Source organism: Cupressus sempervirens, chromosome 1, assembly GCF_028749045.1.
Source record: "Cupressus sempervirens isolate cs-2001-9-10 chromosome 1, ASM2874904v1, whole genome shotgun sequence".
NCBI classification, from domain to species: domain Eukaryota; kingdom Viridiplantae; phylum Streptophyta; class Pinopsida; order Cupressales; family Cupressaceae; genus Cupressus; species Cupressus sempervirens.
Genome location: NC_143118.1, coordinates 835,717,522 through 835,742,957, shown reverse-complemented (window position 1 = coordinate 835,742,957; position 25,436 = coordinate 835,717,522). Strand labels below are relative to the sequence as shown.

Below are 25,436 nucleotides of genomic sequence, written 5' to 3'. Positions count from 1 at the left end.
CCTTCTTAGTGCTACTTGATTCAACAAAATACTTAAATACTTCTATTTACAGTAAGCTAAAACAAGGCCTAACTTTCATCCTATTTCCTCATTGTAGAATAGATGATACCTTCACAATGCAATTTTTAATTGAGGGTGTAATTTACTTACAATGTATCACTTGGAGCAACAACCTTGATAAACAAAAGATTAGATGTAAGAATAACCTTTAGCACACCAACAAATTTTAATAACCTAGATCATGAGAACTCAAAGACTTTCCATGACTTCCTATGAGATGTCGAGAACAAGAATGAAACACACATGCAACTCGAAGTTTCTAACATGCATTTCACCTATGCACAAACGTAGAAAATGCAGCAGCACATAGTCTATAAGCTATTTCCTTGCTTGATAACTCTATACTAATCTCAAGTTCATAAGAAACTCAAACTCTACATGATCAAATCTGAAACCAAATTATAACTCTAAACACAATGCACAGCTCAAAGTTTGCAAGATTGAGTTCAAATCCCTCTTGGACAAAAGCACAAAACTCAAAATCAACTCTATAAAATGTTGTCACATGACAACTTGGATTTGGCACAAAGTCTCAAAACAACTTCCCTCTTTTATTGAAGCAATACGATTTACACTTACACTCAAAGTCTGTCGTAGGTAAATATTGGGTAGCCGACAGGTCCCTTCGGGAAGGTTCTTGTTATGTAGTCGATGGACCCTTTCGGGAAGGTTCTTGTTATGTAGCCGATGGGCCCTTCGGTAATTGTCATGTAGCCGACGAACCCCTTCGGGAAGGTTCTTCGGAAAGTATTTATACCCCCTTCAAGAAGCATTGTAATCAGGAGATATCAGCGAGCATAATGTACTGTTTTGGCATATGAGAATAATAATAAGAAGTTCTGCTATTCATATCTATTGTCTGTGCGTTGATTTCTTTACCCAGTACAGTAAACATTTGGCGCCGTTGCCCGATGGACCTGACAGGAAAATGAAGATTAAATGTCGAATCAGTTGAACAAGAATAAGAATAAGTTGAAGGAAAAGGATGAATTATGCGCAACGCAGGAAACTTTAATTTTGACACAACAGGCTGAATGCAGACGGAGATTTCAGCAAGTTACCGATGACCACAGAAGCACTGAAAAATTGTTGGAAGAGACCCGACAGTGGCTCGATTTGGTGGAAGAAGGGAGGAGTTTCTGAACCTGTGTACACCAAGGGAAGAGAATCCAAATGGAAGGGGATCCACTTGCACAGCTCGGAGTGCCGAGAGAGCACAAGCGTGGAGTGAACTCTTCATCCGAGGTATACTTCCAAAACAGACAGCTTCAATTGACGAAAACCTTTCTTCACAAAATAGCGCGGGTGTCGAAAACAGCGCGGGTGTTGGAAACAACGTGGGTGTTGGAAACAGCGCGAGTGTGCAGAGCAACACAGGTGTGCGAAACAGTGCAGGTGTGCAGAACAATGCAGGTGTGCGGAACAGTGTGGGTGTGCAAAATAGCACAGCTGTGTAGAACAACGCAGGTGTGATACAAAACAACGCGAGTATTCAGAACAACGCGGGAGTGCAAAATAGCGCAGGTACACAACAAAACCCACAACATCTAGTAATGATGGCAGGACCAAAAGAGAAACTATCGAAGTTCGATGGCGATGGTACCACCAATCCCATTCGACATTGCAAAACATGTGAAACGATCTAGAGAGAAAATGGGATAATTGATGAAGACGACTGGATGAGACAATTTTCGACCACCCTCCAGGGCGTGGCAATTGACTGGTTTACTAGTATAGATCCGCAGAAGTTGGACAGTTGGAATAACATTAAAAAGGATTTTCTGGTCGAATTTCAACTGTTGCGTGACGATAATAAAATTGTAGCAGAGATCTTCAATACTAAGCAATGGAAGAACGAAACTGTCCGCGTCTACGCTAGGAAATTAAAAGATTTGATAAACAAAATGGAAAATAAGCCGACGGATGGACTTCAGAAAAGGTGGTTCGTGGAAGGTCTACGCCCAAACTTGCGGAAGAAAATGAAAATTGTGCCGCCATCGTTATACACGGAAGCTTATAACAGAGCATTGAACCTCGAAAGTGAGCAGAAGACAAAGAAGAAGAAGACTAGCTCATCTGATTCAGATGATGATAAGCCTTCCGGAGAAGATAGCAACGATGGTGAAGGCAGTAGCAAGAAGCTTTGCGCCCTACAGAAGGACATGATCCGCATGATGAAGGAGTTTAAAAATATGCAGAAGGAGACAAAGAGCAGTGAGCTATGGTGCACAGAGTGTAAAACCAACGGTCATACTAAAGGATCCTATCCAAAAAATCAATTCTGCGACATTTGTCAGATCATGGGCCATTCGACAAAGGAATACCCCTTTAACATGAAAACCAGAGGATCTCCGCAAGTGCTTCTTACATAGGCAACTTCCACGTCAAGAGGAAACGGAAATGCAAACATTGATGGTGCCACTTCGGGTGGGTACAGGAATAATAGCAAAGGGTAAAACAACAACAATAGCGGCAACAACAATAATGGCGAAAGGAGTCGAATTCAGTATGATACGAATGGTCGGCCAATAGTTCAATGCCACGCATGCAATCTATGGGGTCACTTTGCCCGAGAGTGCACAACGGCAAACACATCGAAGTTGCTATGCCAATGGTGTGGACATGGCGATCATGACGATGCTAAGTGCCCGAAGTCCAGAGTAAATTTGATTACTGTCGGGATGGACGAGGAAGAAGTTCTGGCAATCACTCGGAAGCAGGCAAAGCTATACCCCGATCTGACAGAGGAAAAGAAAAGACTGGATGAAGCACGGGCAAAGATCTAGAGAGCAACGCAAATAGAAATGGCACACCTGAAGGACGCGCCTGGTACCTCCGTATGGAACTGCGCAGAACAGAACATCGTACAACAAATATTGCAAGCCTAGATACCCGTCAGGATAAATGATCTGTTGCTCACTATGCCTCAACTCTGATCGGCACTCACAAACATCATTCCCGCTGCTAAACTACCAGGAGAACATGGAAGAGAGCAGGAAAGAGGAGCAAGTACAGCGGACAAAAAGGAGAAGGAAAGTGGCGCAAGTGCAAAAGATCCGATGCTGTTAGCCCTCTCATTTGGACGCCATCCAGTGGTTGTCGAAATGGGCATTCTAGAGATTGTACTAACAGACACGATCGCGGATGGAGGGTCTAGTGTCAATGTGCTACCAAAGGATACTTGGAAAAAGTTGGAAGAGCCGACATTGTGGCCACCTACCTTCCAGTTGTTAACAGCCGATCAACATGGAATCAAGCCATTGGGAATACTCGCAGCGCAACCAGTAACGATTGGAACACAACCATTCCTTTTGGACTTCGTCGTGATTCCCCTGAGGCGGAAAGGATACGATGCTATTCTGGGTCGGGGGTGGTTGATACAAGCCAAAGTAAGACATGATTGGAAACGAAATACCCTATCAATGGAGCGTGGAGGCAAAAGATTCATAATTGACCTGCACACACAAATGGTACGTGAGGAGGCAGCATCATCAGACTCAGAAGGTGAAGGCGACAATGACGACGAAAGAAATGACGATTAAGGAAAGAGGAGAATGGAACCGAACGACGAAGGAGTATTGAGACTAGAAGGAGGATCGAATGACGACAACCTAGACTCGGTGAATGGCCTTTAGCATTGGCAAATAGAAGACTACGAACTCTTTCTGAGTTGTAATATGCTAAGGGTTGACAAAGGTGAGAAAAAAGAGGAAAATGAGTGTCTGAAGGAATACAGAGAAGCAGATGACGCAAAGGAGGTTACGGCTGAAGAAGGGAAGGACATACAGTACGAACCCAAAAAAAGGGAAAATTCCACTGTACGAACGCGCAGGAAGAAAGTATTACGTCGAACCTCAAATATAGCAGAAAGGTGCTAGCAACAAGGAAGACACATCATACGGTCCGCACAGGAAACAAAGCGGAAGGGTTTAATAAAAGTTGCAGCAATACGAAGTGGACGTGTTATTGACAGCCAGAAGGGGCAGTTGACAGAGTCCATGGTATCGAGCTTTGGAAACAAACAGGGCGGTGTGGGAAACCAGATGGAGAGATCGTGTACCTTAAATAAACTTGATGAGCAACAGTTGCAGGAATGGGCTACGGAGGTGACACAAAACAAGGGTAGAGCATGGCACGATAAGCACTTGAAACTGAACAGGTTTCAATTGGGGAAATGGGTGTTAAAGTACAATGGCCAGAATGAGATCAAGCTAGGCAAGTTCAAAGTTAAGTGGGTCGGACCATATCAAATTCGGGAAGTGGGTGATAACGGAGCAGTAAAACAATGGATGCTAGACGAAAAGGAAGTTGCCGACACAGTGAATAGGTCGAAGTTGAATGTCTGCCATGAAAGAAGTAACGCACCTCCGTGGACGAACAACTGAGAGAAGAAGACTGTAAGTATTGTAAATATGTAAATATTGTACATAGTTGTTCGAATAAAAAAAAAAATTTAAAAAGAGAAAATGGAAAAGATACCGTACGGCTTTTTAAAGAATGGCACCATACGGATTTTATATGAGAGTGATGTTACCGTACGAATTTTTTGGAGGTTTTGAGCAACGTACGGAAAAGCATTAAGTCTGATATGTACCGTACGAATTTTAAAATGAGGATGCAGTGTACAGTTTCTAAGTAAAGGTTACCGTACAAATTTTCTGAGGATTGGTTGTTGCACGATTTTTAGACATTGTACGGATTTTTAGTAGGAGTCACCGTACAGAGTTCTGGAGTGAAGCTACCATACGGATTTTTATACTCAGTTTTTTGATAAGCCATCATACAGCTTTTAAGCCTATGTTCTTGTACGGCTTTCTACCTCACCTACGGATGTTATACAAATCTAAGTACCATACGGATTTAGCAGAGCACTTGGTGAATGGACTTTCTTGACGTATGGATTTCCCAGGCAAAGCCTGGTGTACGGATTTCTGAGACAAAGCATGGCATATGGATTTTAAAGTTTTCATTATATGAAACATTAATTGGATACTAATGCCGTACGGATTCCATTTGCTGTACAGATTTGTATGGTTCTGAGGTCGCCGTACGGATTTTGCATAATATGGGGTACGATTTTTGCATAATGTGGCGAATTGATTCTATAGGTTTTGGAGTACGGCTTCTAACTGTTATTGCATTCAGACTTTGGAGGACGTTACAGGATATTGCATAAGGAAGGAGTCGATACGGTGGCAGGATGTATGGTGTAGCTGTACATTGGTAGCACAAAGCGGTGACAGGAGATTTTCTTTATTAAAAATAAAATAAAATAAAAGTCGACAAATCAGGAATGCTCAGAATGAGTAACGGATGATGCCACAGGGTAGAGGAAGAACCAACGGTTGCCAGAAAGACTGTGGGATCAGAAGAAATCGTAGAAATAATGTGTTCCATACAGTTTTGTGTGGGTTTCGGGGTGCTAATTTGGTCTTGGCGGCGAGGGGCGCTGCCCCTCAACCCCGCCTGTATTGCGACAGGGAGCGCACCTAGGGCACTGCCCCTCGACCTCGTTGGGGGCGTTGCCCCCTAGACCCCCAATCGTTGCGGATATTAGTCGTGGGAAGTCTGACCCGTTGATGAGACCTGGAGCTGTTGCAGGCATGAAGCCTCTGTGCACTAGAGGCACTTGGAGTAGGTGTTGGACGTGAAGCTATCTTGGTGGATGCATGGAGAGCTCGGAAGGAGTTGATCATCCAGTTGAAGGCAATGCAGCAACACTTGGCTCAGGGCACCCAGGAGTTGGAAACACAGAAAGCAGCACGAGTGGCTATCAAGGTCAGCTTGACATAGAAGACAGTGGCTATAGATGCCATGTGGGCTGGAGACCAGTTTGGTTCAGGCACGGAACGAATGTGAAAGTGATGTGACCAAAGCAGATTTATCTTGTTGAAGTTAGTCAGTTAATGTATTTTGTTTTGTAATTGTCGTCCGGAGACAACTTTTTCTTTTGGGGGGATGAAGTCGTAGGTAAATATTGGGTAGCCAACGGGTCCCTTCAGGAAGGTTCTTGTTATGTAGCCGACGGACCCTTTCAGGAAGGTTCTTGTTATGTAGCCGATGGGCCCTTCGGTAATTGTCATGTAGCCGATGGACCCCTTCGAGAAGGTTCTTCAAAAAGTATTTATACCCCCTTCAGGAAGCATTGTAATCAAGAGATATCAGCGAGCATAATGTACTGTTTTGGCATATGCGAATAATAATAAGAAGTTCTACTATTCATATCTATTGTCTGTGTGTTGATTTCTTTACCCAGTACGGTAAACAAAGTCTTAGAGTCCATATACAAACTCACAAAGTTTTCTTGAATTGCCAAAAGGTAAAAATTACAAAGAACACCCTCCCTTATTTATTGGTGAGGGGCTGAGAGAAAAAGGTGGGCGAAGTCCAACCAACTAATACTTATTTCACAACTATGATTTATTCCAAATTGCAGTCCTAATGTAACTTGACTTGCAATTCATTTACAGGACTTTGCAAATGATATGATCACTTGCAATTACATCTATTTCTTTTGCATGTAATTTATCAAAAAAAATTACTCGTACATAATTGAAAACTATTCCAAGTGTTTGGATACAAAACCCTATTTACATCATCCTCTGTTGGTCTTCATGCTGCTACAGGATGCTCTGTGATTGAAGTACTTAGGTTTGGTGGAAGCATCTTGAACCAAAATAGGAACTTGCACCCTTGCCAATTACTGAATCCCTGTGAACGATTGCCGATCTCATCTTCTTGCTCGTGGTAGAATCGATTCTTCAAAGGAAGCTCTCTTAACTGCTCTCTAATTCGTTCTTACACATTGCTTCTCCATACTTGGTTCACTTTGTCACTTCTTGCTTTTATTTACAGGTGACTTCGTGACAATTATTGACTCTTGGACCGGCCCCCTTCCTTTCATGTCATGAGCATCTCTATTTGAAAGCATTATATTGAATGTTTAAATTCGTATCCATGAGCCTCTATTGTATCTCTTCTTTTCTTGTTCCTTGATGGAGAACCCATAAAACCTTATTCCAAATGAAATCGTGATAAAACAATGTTTATGCCTTGATTTGGTTTGCTAGATCATGTGTGCAAACAGAACTGACAAGGGAAGGAATAAAGAGATGCAAAAATGGGTTGAATTTCAGGTCTTGAAATGCACACTGCAAGAAGGGAAAACATAGATTTTGACTTGCAAATGGGGCAAAATGAAAATGCATTTCATGTGTGTAATGGGAAAATATGTTTTTGCACTTGTAATCAGGCCCTAGAGACTCGATTTCAAGTGATCTTTAATGTAATTGAGACTACATTCGGGTTCTGAAATGCAAATTGCAAGTGGAGAGAAAAATGTTTGGCATTGCAATTGTAAAATATGCACCTCAAGGCTGCATTCCAGGTTTTAGATTGCAAGTTACAAGTTTTGAAACATCATACTTGTATTTTTGTGTTGTGGCAAATTTGTGCAATGCGGATCTCAAGATTCAAAATCGATAAACAAAGCATAAATCGGTTCTTAGAAGACATGACACAAGTTACAATTTTGGGTTTCAGAAGATGGGTTACAAGTTAAAATTTGGGGTTTTGGAACCTGCATTGCAAGTTGTAATTTCAGATCTTCAACCTTCATTGCAAATTAAAATTGCGGATCTTGGAACCAACATTGCAAGTTGTAATTTTGGGTCTCGGATCCTACATTGCAAGTTGTAAGTTGCATGTAATGTCAGGTTTAGAAGGCAACTTACAATTTATAAATCAGAAATAACAGTTGCTTGCAATGACCGTAAAAAGACCAAATTTCACTTTTAAAGGCCATTAAAATAAAAGAAAAGCATAAAATACCAAGTTAAATCAGGTCTTAAGAAGTAATAAAAGCCTGCAACTTTACTTATATATAATTACTCGCAATTATAGGCCAAAGACCCAACATTGAAGACTGACTTGCAATGCAACCTCTGAAACCCGAAGTTGAAAGAAAAACCCACTTCTAGACACTGAAACTTGCCATAAGCAGAAGTGAAGAATTGGATTTGTCAATGGATTCCTAGGAGATGGAGGAACGCCTTGAAAAATGTGTCTAGAGCCTTAAAACATTAAAAGTTCAGTAGGTTATACTGATTGTTTTACAAGTCAAAAATTGGGGAAAACGGTTCTAATCAAAAATTAGGTTTAGAAGCCAACTTACAGTTTATAAATCAAAAACCAGTTGCTTGCAATGACCGTAAAAAGACCAAAATTCACTTTAAAAGACCATTAAAACAAAAAAATAAAGCATAAAATACTAAGTTAAATCAGGTCTTAAGAAGTAATACAAGCTTACAACTTTACTTGTATATAATTACTCGCAATTATAGGCCAAAGACCCAACATTAAAGACAGAATTGAAATGCAGCCTCTGAAACCCAAAGTTGAAAGGAAAACCCAATTCTAGACACTGAAACTCGCCATAAGCGGAGGCAAAGAATTGGCTTTGTCAATGGATTCCTAGGAGATGGAGGAATGTCTTGAAAAATGTGTCTAGGGCCTTAAAACATTAAAAGTTCAGTAGGTTATCCTGATTGTTTTACAAGTCAAAAATTAGGGGAAACAGTTCTAATCAAAAATATCATAGAAGGATCTCTATGCATCTTCATATAACATAGATAGGGATGTATCTCTTCTTTTCCCTTTCTACAAAAAGAAAATCTACATAGAACTCATCTTCTCCTATATCCCAATTGTAAAACCTTCATCATAAAAAATTTAGAATCGAAGAAAACTCAAGTTCCAAAATATATATTTAACACTTAGACCCATATTATTATGTACCCCCAGATAAAGAGAACAAATACAAATACTAAAGCATACCTGTAAAGTTTTTCAAGCAGCTCATCAAAACATCTATCTTTGACATAAAAAATCCCCTTCAACTGCTCCTTGAATACTTGCCTACAGCAACCAATCCAAATCTTTCAGCACAAATTTCCATAAACAACAGAAACATACTGACAGAGTACTCTAAACAACAGTGCTTAAATTAATAAAATTGAAAACAGGACTTGGATGATACAAAAATGATTGTACATTTCTCAGCAGAAAATCTTTTAGTTCTTTCCCATTGGGGTAAACAGGACTATACCAACAAAAAATATCGCCAATAAATAAAATTCTGAAATCAAGGGATATAGATAAGATGGTCTGATTGAACAATTGCGTGACGAAACTATTTTCAAAACTTCCAGAATCAATTTACAGAAGGTAAAAAGAACAAAACCCATTAACAAAATGCCTATACAGCAATGCCCAAAATAATTAAAATTTAATATAAAGGCTTAGATAAAAATGATTTTAATAGACTGTTTCCCTACAACAATCTTTCATAATTCTTCAGCATTAAATTCAAGAAAACCAACAGGAACTAATTAATGGAATCCCTAAACAGAAATGGTCAAATTGATAAAATCACAAAACCTGGCTTGGATAGAATAAGATTTACTTGAACATTTTCCTGTGAATAACATTTCCAGTCCTTTGGTCTTTTTTGATCCAAACACAAACAGCTATGTTACCCCAAGTTCCCAGGACAGGGAAACAGGTTTCTGGGACATTTTATTATTGGCCAAAGCAGGGGACGGCTATATAATTTTCAAATATATTCATCAATGTCACATTCATCACAGCAACATTGTTTAAAATTATCGATTCCATTCATCAAATCAATGATTCATCAATGATCATACAGCATAGGAATTAGCACCTAATTGAATCCTCATAGAATATTAGAAAATAGCATCAATTTCAATCATCATCTAAGAATACCAATAGTAATATAGGATGACATCAAATGAGAGAATGAAAAGGATCATAGATTCATATCACAAGGCTGTGAATTTCAAGTTTCAACTTTCAACAAAATAAAAACATTGAAAAGTTTGAGATTTCAACTTTAAACTTCTAAAGTATCAACTATAGTCTAGCAATGATCATACAGTCGTTCCATCAATGTATCAACTATCAATGATCATATAATGTCAAAGACAAAACACTCCAAGTCTGCAACATCAAAATCAAAATGAAAACAAAGATACAAATTAACTTCATCCTTCAAACTTCAACCTGTGATGAACATCCCCTTTTCTTCAACCTTTATTAGCTTTCAACATCCCTTGATGGCTACTTTAAAAACTTCAACACCTGCTGCTGCATTCAAAACTCCATCATAGCATGTGCGTGCATGTTGAGCAGAATGAAAAATGCAAAAAAAGACTTTGTTACATTTGATTAATATGTAAATAAAGTTTAAAGTTTATAACCTTTATTTTATAATTTAAAGTCCGACTTCCAAGTGTGGGGCCTGCAGATGGGATAGAAAACTGTTTTTTTAATGTTTTTTTGGGTTTAATATTATTTTTAACTGGAAACTTTTTGCAGTCACCAGGAGGGACAGAAACTTCAATGCAGTCCCTAGGCCAGTCAACACGATCCAGAAACTTGTTGACAGTTTCCAAAGTTTCCAGTACACATTTCCAATTTTCCTGTCGAGCCAGGGATGGTTAGGAAATGTCCCTACCTGTCCCCCCATACCTGAAACCATCCCCATTTCCGAAACCTAGGGCTTAGGGCCGGAAATGCGTCCCCGAGTAATGTAGACAAACAGAAACCCAAATAAACATAATTTAAAGGAAGTTCTAGATAAGATGAATGTGGCTCAATATAAACATGGAGAAACCATTTTCAACAAGGTCAGCACAAAATGCAAGCTGGTTAACACAAACTTCTAACCACCAATTTTCAAATAAATAAAATTCAAAAACCAATTGAGAAAAGATGGATTAAATTAAAACCAAAATTAACAAATTACAAATTCTTTACAAAACAGAGTCAATTTTGAAGAGTTCAAAGTGCTTTTGTAGCGAATTTTGTGACTCAAATCTCTCAGGCAAGCAAGAACAAAGAAAAAGAAACTCTTTCAGAATTTGAGACAGAAGTAGTAAATATAAAATACCAGGGCTTAGAAAAAAATGGTTTTAATTGACTGTTTCCCTACAACAACCTTTCATTATTCTTTAGCATTAAATTCAGACAACAAATGGGAACTAATCAGTGGAATCCCTAAACACAAATGGTCAAATTAATAAAATCACAAAAATTTGCTTGAACACTTTCCTGTGAATACCATATTCAGTACTTTGGTTTTCTTGTTCCAAGCACAAACAGAAACCCAAATAAACACAATCTAGAGGAAGTTCTAGATAAGATGAATGTGGCTCAATATTAACATGAAGAAAACATTTTCAGCAATTGTTTACTGTACAAGGTAAACAGATAGTTATTGCATTCAAAGACTAGAATAAGACAGAGAACAAGATAGTACTTTATTCATATACACAGAATATACAATCACAAGTACAAATATGATGATCCATAGTTCAATAGGACAATATACATATATATCCCAAAGGGGTGACTCAACTGTCACGCAACCTTTCAAATGCTAACTAATCTCGTCCGGTGTGTTATACTTTTGTCGATAACGTCACCCCCCCAAAAAGAAAAGTCGTCTCCAAACGACAAAATGAAGACAACTAAGTACATTAAAACAAGACTAAGAAGAAGAAGGGTGCGTTCCTGGTGGTGCGGGTGTAGTAGCCTTCAACTAACCTCGTAACTCATGCACCTACTAGGTCCAAGTGTCCAAATCCGCCCAAGCCTACATTTGAATCTCTACAACTCTTTTCATCATCTCTACTATATTCCCGAGCTCCACCTCTTTTGCGTCTGACTCCATCTGTAGCTAACCATCTGCTTGCTTGCTTCGTCAAGCTGAGATAAGAATGCTGCCTTTTTCTGATTCCCTTTCCTTTTTAACTACCTCTAATTGGGCAGTAAGTGTTGCCCGCTCTAACTCCCAAGCTAACTACTGCATACCCAAACTAGCTTCTACTACCACTAAACGAGTAGTTGTCTCCTCTTGAGTTGTCTCTGCTACAACATTCTTTGTTCCGTAGAGCATCGTAGGCATCTCAATACACCTGTACTATCTCCTAGGTAAGGTTCTTCGATCGGCTCTCTACCACAAGTTCTCTAGCAGTCCACTCTTGCCTCATCTCCGAAGTCTCTATGTTAGACCACCCCCGTGCCTCAAAGTATACTGTAAAGGCAATCGGACAACCGACTCGCATGAAGGATGGAACCTACTCCAACTCCTGCACCACTGTCTCCAGTGCACATGCCTGCGCAGAAATCACCACTTGGTGACCTCAAGTCACCATGTCAACCAAGTATGCGTCTACATCCTCCTCCATGGTCGTCAATGGGCCTAATGTGGGCTACTCCTCTGTGCCCATCACTGTCTCAACTGCCTCTAACATCCTCTCAACAGTGCTATCCATTTGGGCTAGAGGTGGTAGCTCAATTGTACTAGTGGGGTGACTCTCCTCCTCCTGGGAAGCTATAGGATGCACATCCTGGGGCACTTCTCTCATAGGTGAGAGAATACTGGATGCTTGTGCTATTGCTCTAATGCTAAACCTCTGACTCAAATACACACTCAAGTCCTGTGCTGTACTCATTGTACTAGTGTCCTCACTAGTGGTCAATAACGCAACATCTACAGTGTCCACAGCATCTGAACCAACTACATCCAATCGAACCTGACGTGCCTCGAACTTTCAGGTACCTCCTGCGCTTGTATCTCCATCACCTCGTTCGGTAAGGCTATAGGCGGCGATGGGTGAGACTCTGTCTGTAATGTAACCACTACCTCTAGAATGGCTGTAGGATCTGGGATCCTTGCAAGTACTGGTTGAGCTATTACCGTAACAGGAGTCATAACTATCAGTTGTCTGAACTATCCAAAAATAGGAATATGCGTCCCTACAAGGGCCAGATGAGATGTCGCAAAGAGGGCAGGTCGTGGGAATAGTAGCATTGTCGTTGTGATTACTTCAACCTCCTTTTCATCCTCCATGTCCTCTTCCTCTTCGTTTGTCTCACTGATATCGTCGGATGACGTCTCCTGTCGGCCGCTATCTGTATTTCGATGTGTTAGTGAACAAATTGTCTTTTGAGAAAATGCATGCAAATCTAACCCTGAATGCCCAAGTGAAAGGACAAATCAACACCAACAGTTGGATAGGTTATCATGGAATTGATAACCTTCCTCTGAATTTTATCAGGTATAGCTCCCCGTATGAGATATTCAATGAATCAAATGTGAATGCTTTTAACCAGAAAGCACAAAAGGATATCAAGCATCTATCTGTAAATACAGCGTAGATGCGTAAACTTAATGATTGGAAAGAAAGAAAACAGAATACAGCAGATTACACAAAGCTCATTTGTTGTATACTGCATTACAAAAGACAAAGGTCAAAGGAATAATTTCCATTCTCCTAAGAAAAGAAGAATCAAAGCTTCAAGAAGATCGTGATATCAAAATGCGTTCAAAAAACAGCACATCTGATGCACTTAAAGAAAACTGAAAGTTACAAGAACATAACCATCAGAGGAAAGAAAACTACATAGACTCAAAGTTCTAATTTGCAAATATCTTTCAAACCTCCCTTCTTTAAGATGTAAAAGACTACACAGATCCTATTACACACTGCATCAGAAAATGAAAACCATCTCCCCTGCATTACATTTCAAAATCAAATTCCCCTTTAATCACTAGCACAAAATCTAGCAAACAAAGCTCCATTCTGCTACAGCAACAAAGTCTGCTTTCTTCTCTCAGAAAACTAGACAATCTCCCCCTTGGAAAATCAGAATCCTCTCCCTTGGAAAATCAGAATCCTCTCCCTAAAGCAGCGTAAAACCTCCTAAAAAAGGAAGAATATCCCCCCCACTCTATTGTTGCATTGTCATATATTTATCACCTCCCCTTTTCCCGTGGCTTTTCAGTTTTCCTAACTGAATCTTAAAAAACATTTTGCTTTCCCCTTTCTTTAGGTGTTTATATCATTATAAAAATAGTCTTATATCTTTGCAAATTCGTGGTCCCTATGGTATACTCATGCTGACAGGTGGCTTTTGCTAGTGATGAGGTTCTGTCATGATTTTGTAACTGTCATTGACAGTTTTGACAGCGCTCTACTCAATCGGCTGTAACTTGTGAACCAGGAATAATTTTGAAGATCGCTCTGGTCAAATCGTGCATAACTTGCCTCTTAAAAACATATCCAAAATTGAGCCAAATCCAACGATGCAATTGGAAGTTATGCCCCCCGCACTAAGACCCAATTTTGTGATCTGCATTCTGTAATTTTTATTGCTGAGCCGATAGAGGTGCAAACAGTGATGCATATCTCATGATTTCGGATACATTTTGGAAATTGCTCCGGTCAGAAGCTAGAAAACTAGGATTGCAAACACATATCCAAAATTGAGCCCAATCCAACAGTTGAATTGTGAGATATGACCTCCGAAACATGACTTTTTTTTTATCAGAGAATTCGTGTTTGCAGGTTGTATTCTTGCATGGTGTTTCGGGCTTGTCCAAACCTCATGGTGACAAATGATATGATTAGGTTTTATGAGGAAAGAGCATTTCAAAAATTTGTGTGTCTCCCCTATTTTTACAGCAACCCCATGGAGATGTAACTTGCATTGGAGAACCAGTATTGTTAGCCATGTCACCCACTGCGTTAGATTGACCATCCTTGCTTATGATATTAAGAATGCACTGCACTCAGGGTGGCGCCTATTCAAAGTATGGACAGTTGGGAGGTATGATCATTCAAGATGCTACTCAAGTGCTCAAATTTGCACTTCAGTCATCGAACACTGCCTATATCTTCACTTCTATCAAGCCCGCATTATAGGGAGACCACTATCTTTGCTTGAACTACAATGATCACAAAATGAGTCTTGTATATCTTTGAATTTCAAACCTTTGGGTCTACGTATATGGACATATTTGATCTAAATTTAACCAACCTTGAAAAGCTCAAATTTCTTTGAGTTAGATCTTTGAGTTTGAACACTGAACTTCTGAATTAAGGAACTTTGAAGATTCACCATGATGGTATTTTATTCTTTGACTGAAGTGCATCCCCAAATTATGGCCTTTGAACCTCTGCTCTGCATTTCTTCAGATGAATCACTTGAACCACCGAAACCAAGCCATTGAATCATACATGTGAACCTCTTAGAATAGATCATCGAACCTGCATGAGCACATTGAACTATTTTGAACCGCTTTGAACTGCTTTGAACTTCAGTTCGAAGTGGTTCAAAAACTTTGTACTTGAAGTTCGAACTGTTGAACCTTTGAAACATCAAACTCACTGAACCTTTGCAACTACTGAACTGATGAAAACTGATCATGAATTGTGAACTTTTCTAAGTCGACCATCTTGCACTTTGAACCATGAGTCTGAATTTTGCTTGTATTGAACCTGCAAGATGGATCCTCTAAACCACTGAACCATTTTGAACCACTTTGAACCTCAGTTCGAAGCACTTCAAAGAGGCTCAACACCTAAAATTGAAAGTTTTAAAACTGTGACCATATCGGGTACTAACACTGTGTTTGGAGCCTACGACTAACTCTTGCTTAAGTCGCTTTTACCCAACTGTGGCCTTCTACCCGCCTAGTGTGTCTAAATGCTTCCAGTGCATAATGGGGGGATTATATGGAGCGAGTGGACCAAGCTTGACCTCTAGCCTGTTAATGGGGATCATTCATGTTGTAGCATCGAGGAACAATCCAATGGCGTAATGGGGTATATAAAATGGCATGTGCTACAATGTCATGAATTCATACATGCGTTCCGCAAGTACTGTTGCCCAATCATACACCTACCCATTCATAATTTCATTCATCATTGCTACTTGCAGAAAAGAAATATCTAACGCATGGCTCAATCCCGTGAGCCTGCTCTTAACCAAGTCAATCAAGCAGTGCCACTCTCCCTCGTGTTGGATTTTTTCAATCCTTTGCCTTTAGAAGTGTCCAACACTTCTTTTTCTAGCCGAGATTATTTACCGCACATGAGCTCTATTAGACAAGCCTTTGCCTCCTGACTCAATTTCTTAGGTTTGCCATCAATTTGCCTGCCTCCCTGTGCATGTTCGGGTATGCCAAATACCCTAGTGAAGTCTACTGCCCCGAAGGAAATTACCAAGTCCCTCCCTAGGTAGGAAAATGAGCTAGTTATGGAAAACCTGTCATAAGTGTCTATCATTATGCGCAGAAAACCCTCATACTCTCAAATGCAGAACACCGACATTCAGATTGCCCATTCCACCTGTGCCTTTCTTATGTTGTTCTTTACCGCCTGATCATCAGGGGTATCTTGCCACCATTTCCTACACTCCGACCCATTCAAACCTTCAAAAGGTCTGTTTTGAGGCGTGAGATGCACTGATGTAGCTATCTATGCTTGTTGTTTGCCCTTCTTTTTGCTCAAACTCGTGTCTCCTACAACGCAAACACCTGAGGGTAATGTCTTCACATTCTTATTCATTCTCTTACTGGTAGTTGAATCCTCTTCCAACTTCTTCCAAGCTCTCTTCCCACCCGACTCCATAACTGCCTCTTTTGTTGTCTTTTTGTTTGCAAGGAGACAGGTTTTTTGCTTCAACCCCGGAATAGCTCCTCACAACTTCGCATAACTCTTCATGGCTCAGATGGTACTACAACTATGATTGGACAAATTCACGTTAGCCTAGCAGTCTATACAGTTTCTACCTTGCGTGAGTCTCCTTAGGTTGCCATATGAAGGTCATACAACGTGCTCAGCGCTAATACCCTGCAATGATTGATAGCTATTAACAATACTTTGTGGCCTTGTCTTTGAATTGTCGATGAATAGATGAATTCATGCTGGCTACGATTTGGTCATGAATTCCTTTAATCGATGTTGCCTCCTCATCACTGTTCAAAGGTTTTGAATACTATTGTTCTTTCTGCCCCCTTCCCTTTTATTATTCAAATCCTCTTATTTCCTTTACGCTTATGCTGATGTGTTCTTCCAATCTTTTTATTCGTTGTTCTTTCTCACAAGAGAAGGTTTTTTGTGCAAGTTATGTTGTCATATTCATTGTTTTCTTGTTCACTTAAGGTCAACGGTGTTCTCAATACCATACGAGCTTACTAATTAATACATTGAGGGCTCTATACGGTCGTACCACATGTGTTTTCTCATGTTGTTTGCTTAGGTCGATACGGGCTTTCCTCTGAAGCTATATAGCTTGTTATTTGCTTGTACCATATGGTAGTCTCTTTCTGCTTATTCTATGTTGTACGGCTATACAGTTGTCCCTTTATGCTTGTGTAATGTCGTACGGTGATTTCGGTAATTCCATGGTGCTTTCTTTATGGTCGTATGGCCTGTGTTTTCTTAGCTGCCTTTTTCCAATGTTGTACTGTGTATTCTTGTTTTTTTTTTACTTTATTGCTTTCTTGACCGTACGGTACACATGGTGGGTTCTAACTTTACTTGGTGTCGTACAGCGCACGATGGACTCTAAATATGTTAATATATTGCCTTGGCATCATTATTGTTTGCCAATATCCAAAATCATGATGCCAATAATCGCATATATCTATATTTTATTACTATTATTAATTATTCACATTCGATCTGAATCGTTTGTCTGAGTATCATCATTTCCCCAGGCTTCATTTTTCTTAAGGTAAAATTTTAACTTTGAACCATTTATTGGGTCGGCCACTTCCTTCTTGTCCAGCGTCCATAGCTTGATCACTCTGTTGTTGCCAACTTCACGGATCTTATATTGTCCAACCCACTTCACCTTTAATTTATTGGGTTTGATCTCATTACGCCCGTTACATTTCAGTACTAGTTGGCCTAGCGTGAGTTTGTTTAGTTTCAGATGTTTGTTGTGCCACACCTTGCGTCAAAGCTATGAAACTTTTGTAGCCCATTGTGCTTGTATTCTTCGTTCGTTGAGCTTATTCAAGTTGTACAACCTCTCCCTGAGACTCTCCATGTCCCCTAACTTGTTCTCAATTGTTATTCTTAAGCTTGGTACCATAAACTTTGTTGGTACTACAACCTTGTGACTATACATTAACTAAAATAGAGTGTCCCATGGTGACCTTGTAGGAGGTACAATATGTCCATAATGTCGATGGCAACTTTTCTTCCCAATCTTCGCCTTCAACACCACAAGATTTATAAATCACAAAAACTAAAATCTTGTTTGTTGATTCTGACTACCCATTCGCTCTCAAGAAGTATAGGATCAAAAGGGAATGGTAGATTTTACATTCTATCATAAGCAATTTGATGACATGGTTGACAAATTGCCACCCACGGTTGTTCGTCAGTTGAATTGGGATGTCATACCTTGTAATGATTTGTTCATATATAAATCTCATCGTACTCAGTATAGAGTTATCTGGTATGGCCCATGCCTCTACCCACTTTGTGAGGTACTCCATTGCTACCACGATGTATCGACATCTGTGGGCTTTGCTTACCTTCAGGGGTCGGACAAAGTCCAGTCCCCACCATTTGAAAAGTTCCAACGCATGTGAGGGCTTCAAGGGCATAAAGTCCCTCTTTAGTGGCTTTCTGGCTCTCTAACATGTATCACATCCAACAACCCACTCCCTAGCGTCACTGTACATAATAAGCCACTATAGCCCTACAAGAAGTATCTTGCACGCAATTCTGTCTGGGCCCATATGTCCGCCTACTGGCCCTTCGTGTACCTCTTTTAATACTCTGGGTATTACTTCTTTAAGAACACATCGCCACAGGATTTGATCAAGTCCCATCTTATTTGATCAAGTCCCATCTTATATAGTAGCTCGTTGATCAATTGGAATGTTCAACTTCTCAGTATGAGTTTCCATCTCTCGTTTGGTTGCATTCCTCTAGGGAACTAACCCGTTGAAAGATACTCTCCAATACTTGCATACCAAGATGGGAGTACAACGATCTAAAACAATTATGCGTCTGGAAAGTCATCATTGACTCCCTCAGGTGGTTCCCCTGACTTGATTCTAGAGAGGTGGTCTGTGCTCACATGGCTTTTTTCGAGGCGTACTATAATCTTAAATGTGAATTTGTACAGGAGAAGTAATCATCTACTTATCCGCCTCTGGATGATTGGTTTTTTCACCAAATATAGCAAAGTCTGATGGTCTATGTAGAACACGAACAAGATTGCCAGTAAGTAGTGTTTGAACTTCTGCACAACATACACCATTCCAAGAGCTTCCCACTCGCTCACAATGTAGTTCTTTTCTTCTTTCGACAAGAGTCTACTTGCAGAGTACACCAGGTGGTCTAATCCATGATCACCTATCTGTGCGAGTGTTGCTCTGATTGCAAAATTTGATGCATCAACATGTACATGGAACTCCTTGTCCCAGTTTGGGTAAGCCAAAATAAGTGTTGGGACCAATCTTGTTTTCAACTCTTGGAAGGCTTCATCTTGTTCTACTTCCCACTTGTAGGGTTCCCCCTTGCAAGTTAGTCTGTCGAGAGGGTAAGACACCTTGGAAAAAAAAATTAATGAACCTCCTGTAGCACCCAATGTGTCCCAAGAATGATTTTACTTCGGTCACGTCCATCAACGGTGGCATTTCCAATATCACCCGAACCTTGTCTAGGTCTGTCTTCAAGCCTACCTTACACACGATGTGTCCCAACAATTTTCCTTGAGGCACCATGAATCTGCACTTCTTAGGATTTAGTGCTAGTTGTGTGTGTTTGCATCTCTCCATTCACTCCTTGAGTGCGGTCATGTGTTTGTACTCCGCGTTGAAAACTGACCAATCATCTAAGAAAGCCTTTTGAAGTTACCTACTGACATCTTGTCAAATATGTGCAAGATGATCCTTTGAAATGTTGCCTGGGCATTGCACAGACCGAATGGCGTCTGGTTGTAGCTATAAACTCCATCTTCCACTACAAAGGTTGTTTTCAGCTTGTCCTCCTCAGCGATGGATATCTGACTGTAGCCAGAGAATCCATCCATGAACGAGCATATTTCATGCCTGACAACTTTCTCCAAAACACTATCAGTGAATGGTATTGGGAATGGAACCTTAATTGTTACTGCGTTCAGACAACGGAAATCCACACATTCAAATTTGAGTAATATCCTATTTTAGTGAGATTACGACTAGATACACCCACTAACTTGTCTATACTCAAAAGATAATGCCTGCCTCGAACATTCAATTAATCTCATCATTGACCCATACAACAAAGTTTTTATTCATCCAGTATGGTCGCATTCATATGGGGACCACTCCTTATATCAGTGGGATTCGATGGACACATAATTCTGGGGGCACTCCCTTTAGGTCTTTGTACGTCCATGCAAAAACATCCTTGTACTACATGAATATTTTGAATGTTGCTGCTTTTAGTACAGGATTCCAATCATCACCCACAAAAGTGTTTTTCAGGTTGGCATCGTCCCCTAAATTTACAGTCTTCACCGTAGGTTCTTCATATCTAATTGGTTTCTCTTCATTGAATGTGTGTGTAGGAGTTTAATCTATCAGTGTGTCTCCTTTCTTGAATTCTTTGTATTCCGTCGGAAATTTGTTCTTTTCATCTTCCTTACTTCCTTCTTCCACCCCTAACATGTGACAACTTGGGAAGAGTTCATAGTCCTCCATTTGCCAATGGAGTAGGTCATTCAATGAGTCCAAGTCGTCATTGTCGCATCCTCCTAGTTTTAGAATTCTTTCTTCGTTGGGTTCCATCCTTTTCTTTCCTTCGTCATCTCCTTCGCCTTCAAAGTCTGACAAGGACACCACATCTTCTCCCACCATTTGGGTGTGTGTCAATTATGAACTTGCAAGCCCCTCTTTCCATCGAAAGAGTGTTCCTTTTCCAATCATGTTTCACCTTTGCTTGTAGTAGCCAACCCCTTTCGAGGATGGCGTCCTAACCTTTCCTTTTCAACGGAATGACCACAAAGTTGAGTAGGAAGGGTTGTGTCCCAATTGTTACAGTCTGTGCAATTAAAGTCCCGAGGTGTTTGATTCCGTGTTGGTCGCCGCTAAGTAGTTGGAATGTATGTAGCCATAGAGTTGGTTGTCCCAACTTCTTCTACGTTTCCTCAGGGAATACATTTACGTCGGACCCTTTGTATATCCTAGTGTCCGTTAGGACGGTTCCAAGGATACCTATCTCCACTACCGCAGGGTGTCTTCCTGTGTTATAATGCAAGTAGCATTGGGTCTGTCGTGGCAGCTTCACTTCCACTGTGAGTGTTCTTCCCTGGCTCGTCCACCGTCTTTGGGGATGGTGTCATGTTTAAGATTATTTTTCGTAACTGAGGTATTGCAAGGTGGTCTTTTAATTTCATAGGGACCTCACCTTGCATTACCTATCGTATAATGTTCTGCCTGGTTCCTCCTTGAGGTACACATAGTGTCATTCTTTTGTATTCTTTTGACCACCATCTCCTTTTCTATTATGCTCTTACTTGTTCCAACCTTTTCTTCTCCTCTTTAGGATCTAGGTATGCCGCCTTTTTCGCTTGTGCGCGAGTGACTGCCAATATTTCTTCCTCTCATCTTTCTATAGTCAATAGGTTCACCCCAAGCTTGGGCCATTTTTAATCATGGTCTCCAGGACCACACCATTTGTGCAATAGTTGTGATGTTCCCTTCGGGATACAATCTCTAGTGAAGTGACCCAATAGGTTGTACGCTATGGCATTGTATCATTGGATCATATTGTATCCGGCTACGGCCCCTATTATTATTGTTGTTGCCCCCTCTTCCGCATCGGTTGTTTCGATACCCTTTTGAAGTTGCCACATCATTGTTTGTATTTGTTCCCGTAGCTCCCGAGGTGGACACTTCTTGCATTAGTAGCACTTGTTGGTCACCCTTTGTTTTCATATTGAACAAGCATTCTTTGTTGGAATTTCTGGCAATCTAGCAGATATCACAAAACTGGTTCTTGGGGCAAGAGCCTTTTGTGTGACCTTCCTCCTTGCAATCTGTACACCATACTTCCCCTTCTCTATTTTGGGCAGGTTTCTTCTTCATGTTTTTGAATTCTTCCATCATACGCAACATATCTTTTTGTAATGCCCAGACCTTTTATTCAATTCTTCATCGATGCTTTTGGAGGATGAGTCTTTTGACTTCGAAGATCTGTCTTTCTTCCTTTTCCCAATTTTGTGTTCGCTCTCTAAGTATTGCCTGGTTATATGCATCAATGTACAATGTCAGATATACTATTTTCATCTTTTCCGCAATGTCTGTCATAGTCCTTCAACAAACCATCATTTCTTCAACCCGTCAACTGGTGGGCTTTCCATCTTTTCCACCAACTCCTTCAATCTCCTTGCATATCTATGGACTATCTCATTCTTCCCTTGCTTTGTACTGTAGATTTCCGCTATGATCTCATTGTCATCCCTTAGTAGTTAGAATTTTGTTGTAAATTTTTTCTTGAGTTTCGCCCATGTGGCTAGCTTCTTTTGATCGATTGCTACGCCTCTTAGGGTAGCTAGAAACTAACGGATCCAATCATCTTCATCCTTACGCCATTCGTAGAACATATCGTTTCACACGTTTTACAATGTCAAACTAGGTCAATCATCCCGTCGCTAGTAAATTTAGGCAATTTCTCCTTCGGCCTTGCCATCGTTAGCTTTTGTTTTGTTTTGCTTGACTTTTGTGCTTGTTGCGCACCTGCGTTGTTCTGCGCACCCAAGTTGTTCTACACAACCGCATTACTCTGTGTTGGTGTGATGAGTTCTTCTAGCAACCAAGTTGTTTGATTATTGAATTGTATCCATTTGTCTAGTGTGTTGGGATGAAGAATTCACCCCACACTCGTGCTCCTTCGACTCCTCGAGCTGTGCTAGTTCCTTCTCTTCCATCTAGATTCTTCACCCTTGGCGTATACAACTTTGGGAATTCCTCCCTTGATTCTTCGATCAACCTCAGTCTTTAAAAATTTTCCATTGTCTCTTCTATCAAGTCCTCTCGTGGACGGTTAAGCGAATGCACTTCGTTGGTCAGTGCTCTTGTGGCACCGTGGTCACCTTCAGTGACACCCCCTCGGTACTTGTCGGCAAGCTATTGAAATCTATATCTTCGTTCAGCTTATTGTGTGCAAATTAATGCTTCATGTGTCGTGCATACACCATCATTTTCTTTTCTTTTCTTTCGATCCTTATAAAATAAATTCAGCATCAATCTTCAAAACATATCTTTGATACCAGGTTCAACAAGCAACAGCGCCAAATGTTTACTGTATAGGGTAAACAGATAGTTATTGCAATTAGAGACTAGAATATGACAGAGAACAAGATAGTACTTTATTCATATACGCAAAATATACAATCACGAGTACAAATATGATGATCCATAGTTCAATAGGACGATATACATATATATCCTAAATGGGTGACTCAACCATCACACAACCTTTCGGATACTAACTAATCCCATTGATTGTGTTATACTTTTGCCGATAACATCAATTTCAGCACAAAACGCAAACTCATTAACACAATCTTCTAAATGCCAATTCTCAAATAAATAAAAATTAAATTGCCATCCGAAAAAGATGTATTGCATTAAAACCAAAATTCAGAAAGTAACAATGCTTAACAAGACAGATAGTCAATTTGGAAAAGCTCAAAGTGCTTTTTGTAGCAATAATTCCAACTCAAATCTCCCAGGCTGGCAAAAACAATGAAAAAGAAAACTCTTTTGGAACTTGAGGCAGAAGTAGTAAACATCAGGCTTAGGAAAAAAAAGTTTTAATAGACTATTTCCCTACAACAACCTTTCATAATTCTTCAGCTTTAAATTCAAAAAGCAAGAAGGAACTAATTAATGGAATCACATCAAATTGATCAAGTCACAAAATCTGGCTTGGATAGAATAAGATTTGCTTGAACATTTTCTTATGAATACTATTTCCCGTCCTTTGGGCTTCTTGTTACAAACACAAATAGAAACCCAAACAAACATATAATCTAAAGGAAGATCAATATAAGATGAATGTGGCTCAACAATAACACGGAGAAACCATTTTCAACAATTTCAGGGCAAAATGCAGACTCATTAACAGTCTTCCGAACACCGATTTTCAAATATATAAAATTTAAAACCAATCCAGAAAACATGGATTAAATTAAAACCAAAATTAACAAATCAAGAAATGTTTAACTAAACAGATAGTTGAGTTGGAAGAGCTCAAAGTGCTTTTGTAGCAAAAATTCCAACTAAAATCTCCCAAGCTGTTAAGAACAAAGAAAAAGGAACTCTTTTCTTATTTGAGGCAGTAGTAGTAAATACGGAAAAAGGGAAGAGATGTTGGAATATCCTGCAGATAAGTTTGTAAAATATTTTGGCCTCATGTTAGATAGGATGTGGCAGAAGTAAATCAGAAAGCACAGAATAATGTAGGAAATTCCAACAAACAAAATGGTGAGGTAAGTTCTTCTATAGCCATGAATAGCAATAATAAGTAGGAAAGTCACACACAGAACCATGGTTGGATCAGTTCATGGACTTTTTGAACTACTTTTATACAGACGAAGGAAAAAGTTCATGTAGGGTAATCATAAAGTTCAATGCAAGATCATGTTTCCCCATGTTATGCAGAGTACAGAAATCTCTCTTCAAAGACTCGAGAAGCACCATGTCATGTCCCAAAATAAGACTCGGTGAAATTTGTTGTAAGCCAAAAATAAAAGTGTTTATCATAATATTGAATATCTTTGTTTATCCTAGCGGCCGACTTATTCAAGGTTATTATTAATTCAAGCTGACCTTATGTAATGGCCCTCTTCAAATCTGCTCTCAAAAAAATGCTGATGAAAGCTCAAGGAATTTCATCAAACAATTCACATGCAAGGGACGTATGACTGATATAGTATTTTAGCTGGCTTTAAATGACTCTTTCTTCAATTTGCATCAATGAGAATCTTGTGCTAGAAGACTCCAAATGGACTACACAATGACCTAAAATGAGTGTGCTACTAATTTTGACAATATTCAGTGCATATATATGATCTAAGCATGAGAAATGAATACCTACAGCCAACTGGCATTTTTACAAACAGTTGGTATGCAAACTAACTAGCTGATAAATAATGATATTGAATTGCTTTAATGACACCAGCAACTATTATCTTCTTAATTGCAATGAAATGTCAACTACAATGCTCATGAAATATGGCCAAGACTTTTGGCATTTACATGGATTACAAAGTGATAATGCTGGTATAATGCATACTTACAGCTGAAACTTATAATACCCTAAAAACAATACTAACAAGGGAACCTAGTTGTAGATGGCTGTAATAATTTCCTTCAACGCTGCCCCTTCTACTTTGCTTTTCCGATTTTGCTTTTTCAGATCTGCTTTTTGAACTGCTTTTACGGACTGCTTTTTCGGTTCCACTTTTTCAGCCTGCTTTTTCAGTTCTGC

General features: G+C 39.7%; 1 protein-coding gene across 3 annotated transcripts in view; it reads right to left on the bottom strand.

The window, feature by feature from the left end:
- Positions 1–25,436, bottom strand: part of LOC149580450 (Ribosomal protein L7Ae/L30e/S12e/Gadd45 family protein) — a 174,914-nt gene that overhangs the window by 106,418 nt on the left and 43,060 nt on the right. For all 3 annotated transcript variants that reach the window (XM_089791061.1, XM_089791076.1, XM_089791069.1), the window contains exon 2: positions 8,896–8,976. In XM_089791061.1, coding sequence (XP_089647187.1) covers positions 8,896–8,976 — 81 coding nt within the window. The remainder of the gene's footprint in view (positions 1–8,895; positions 8,977–25,436) is intronic.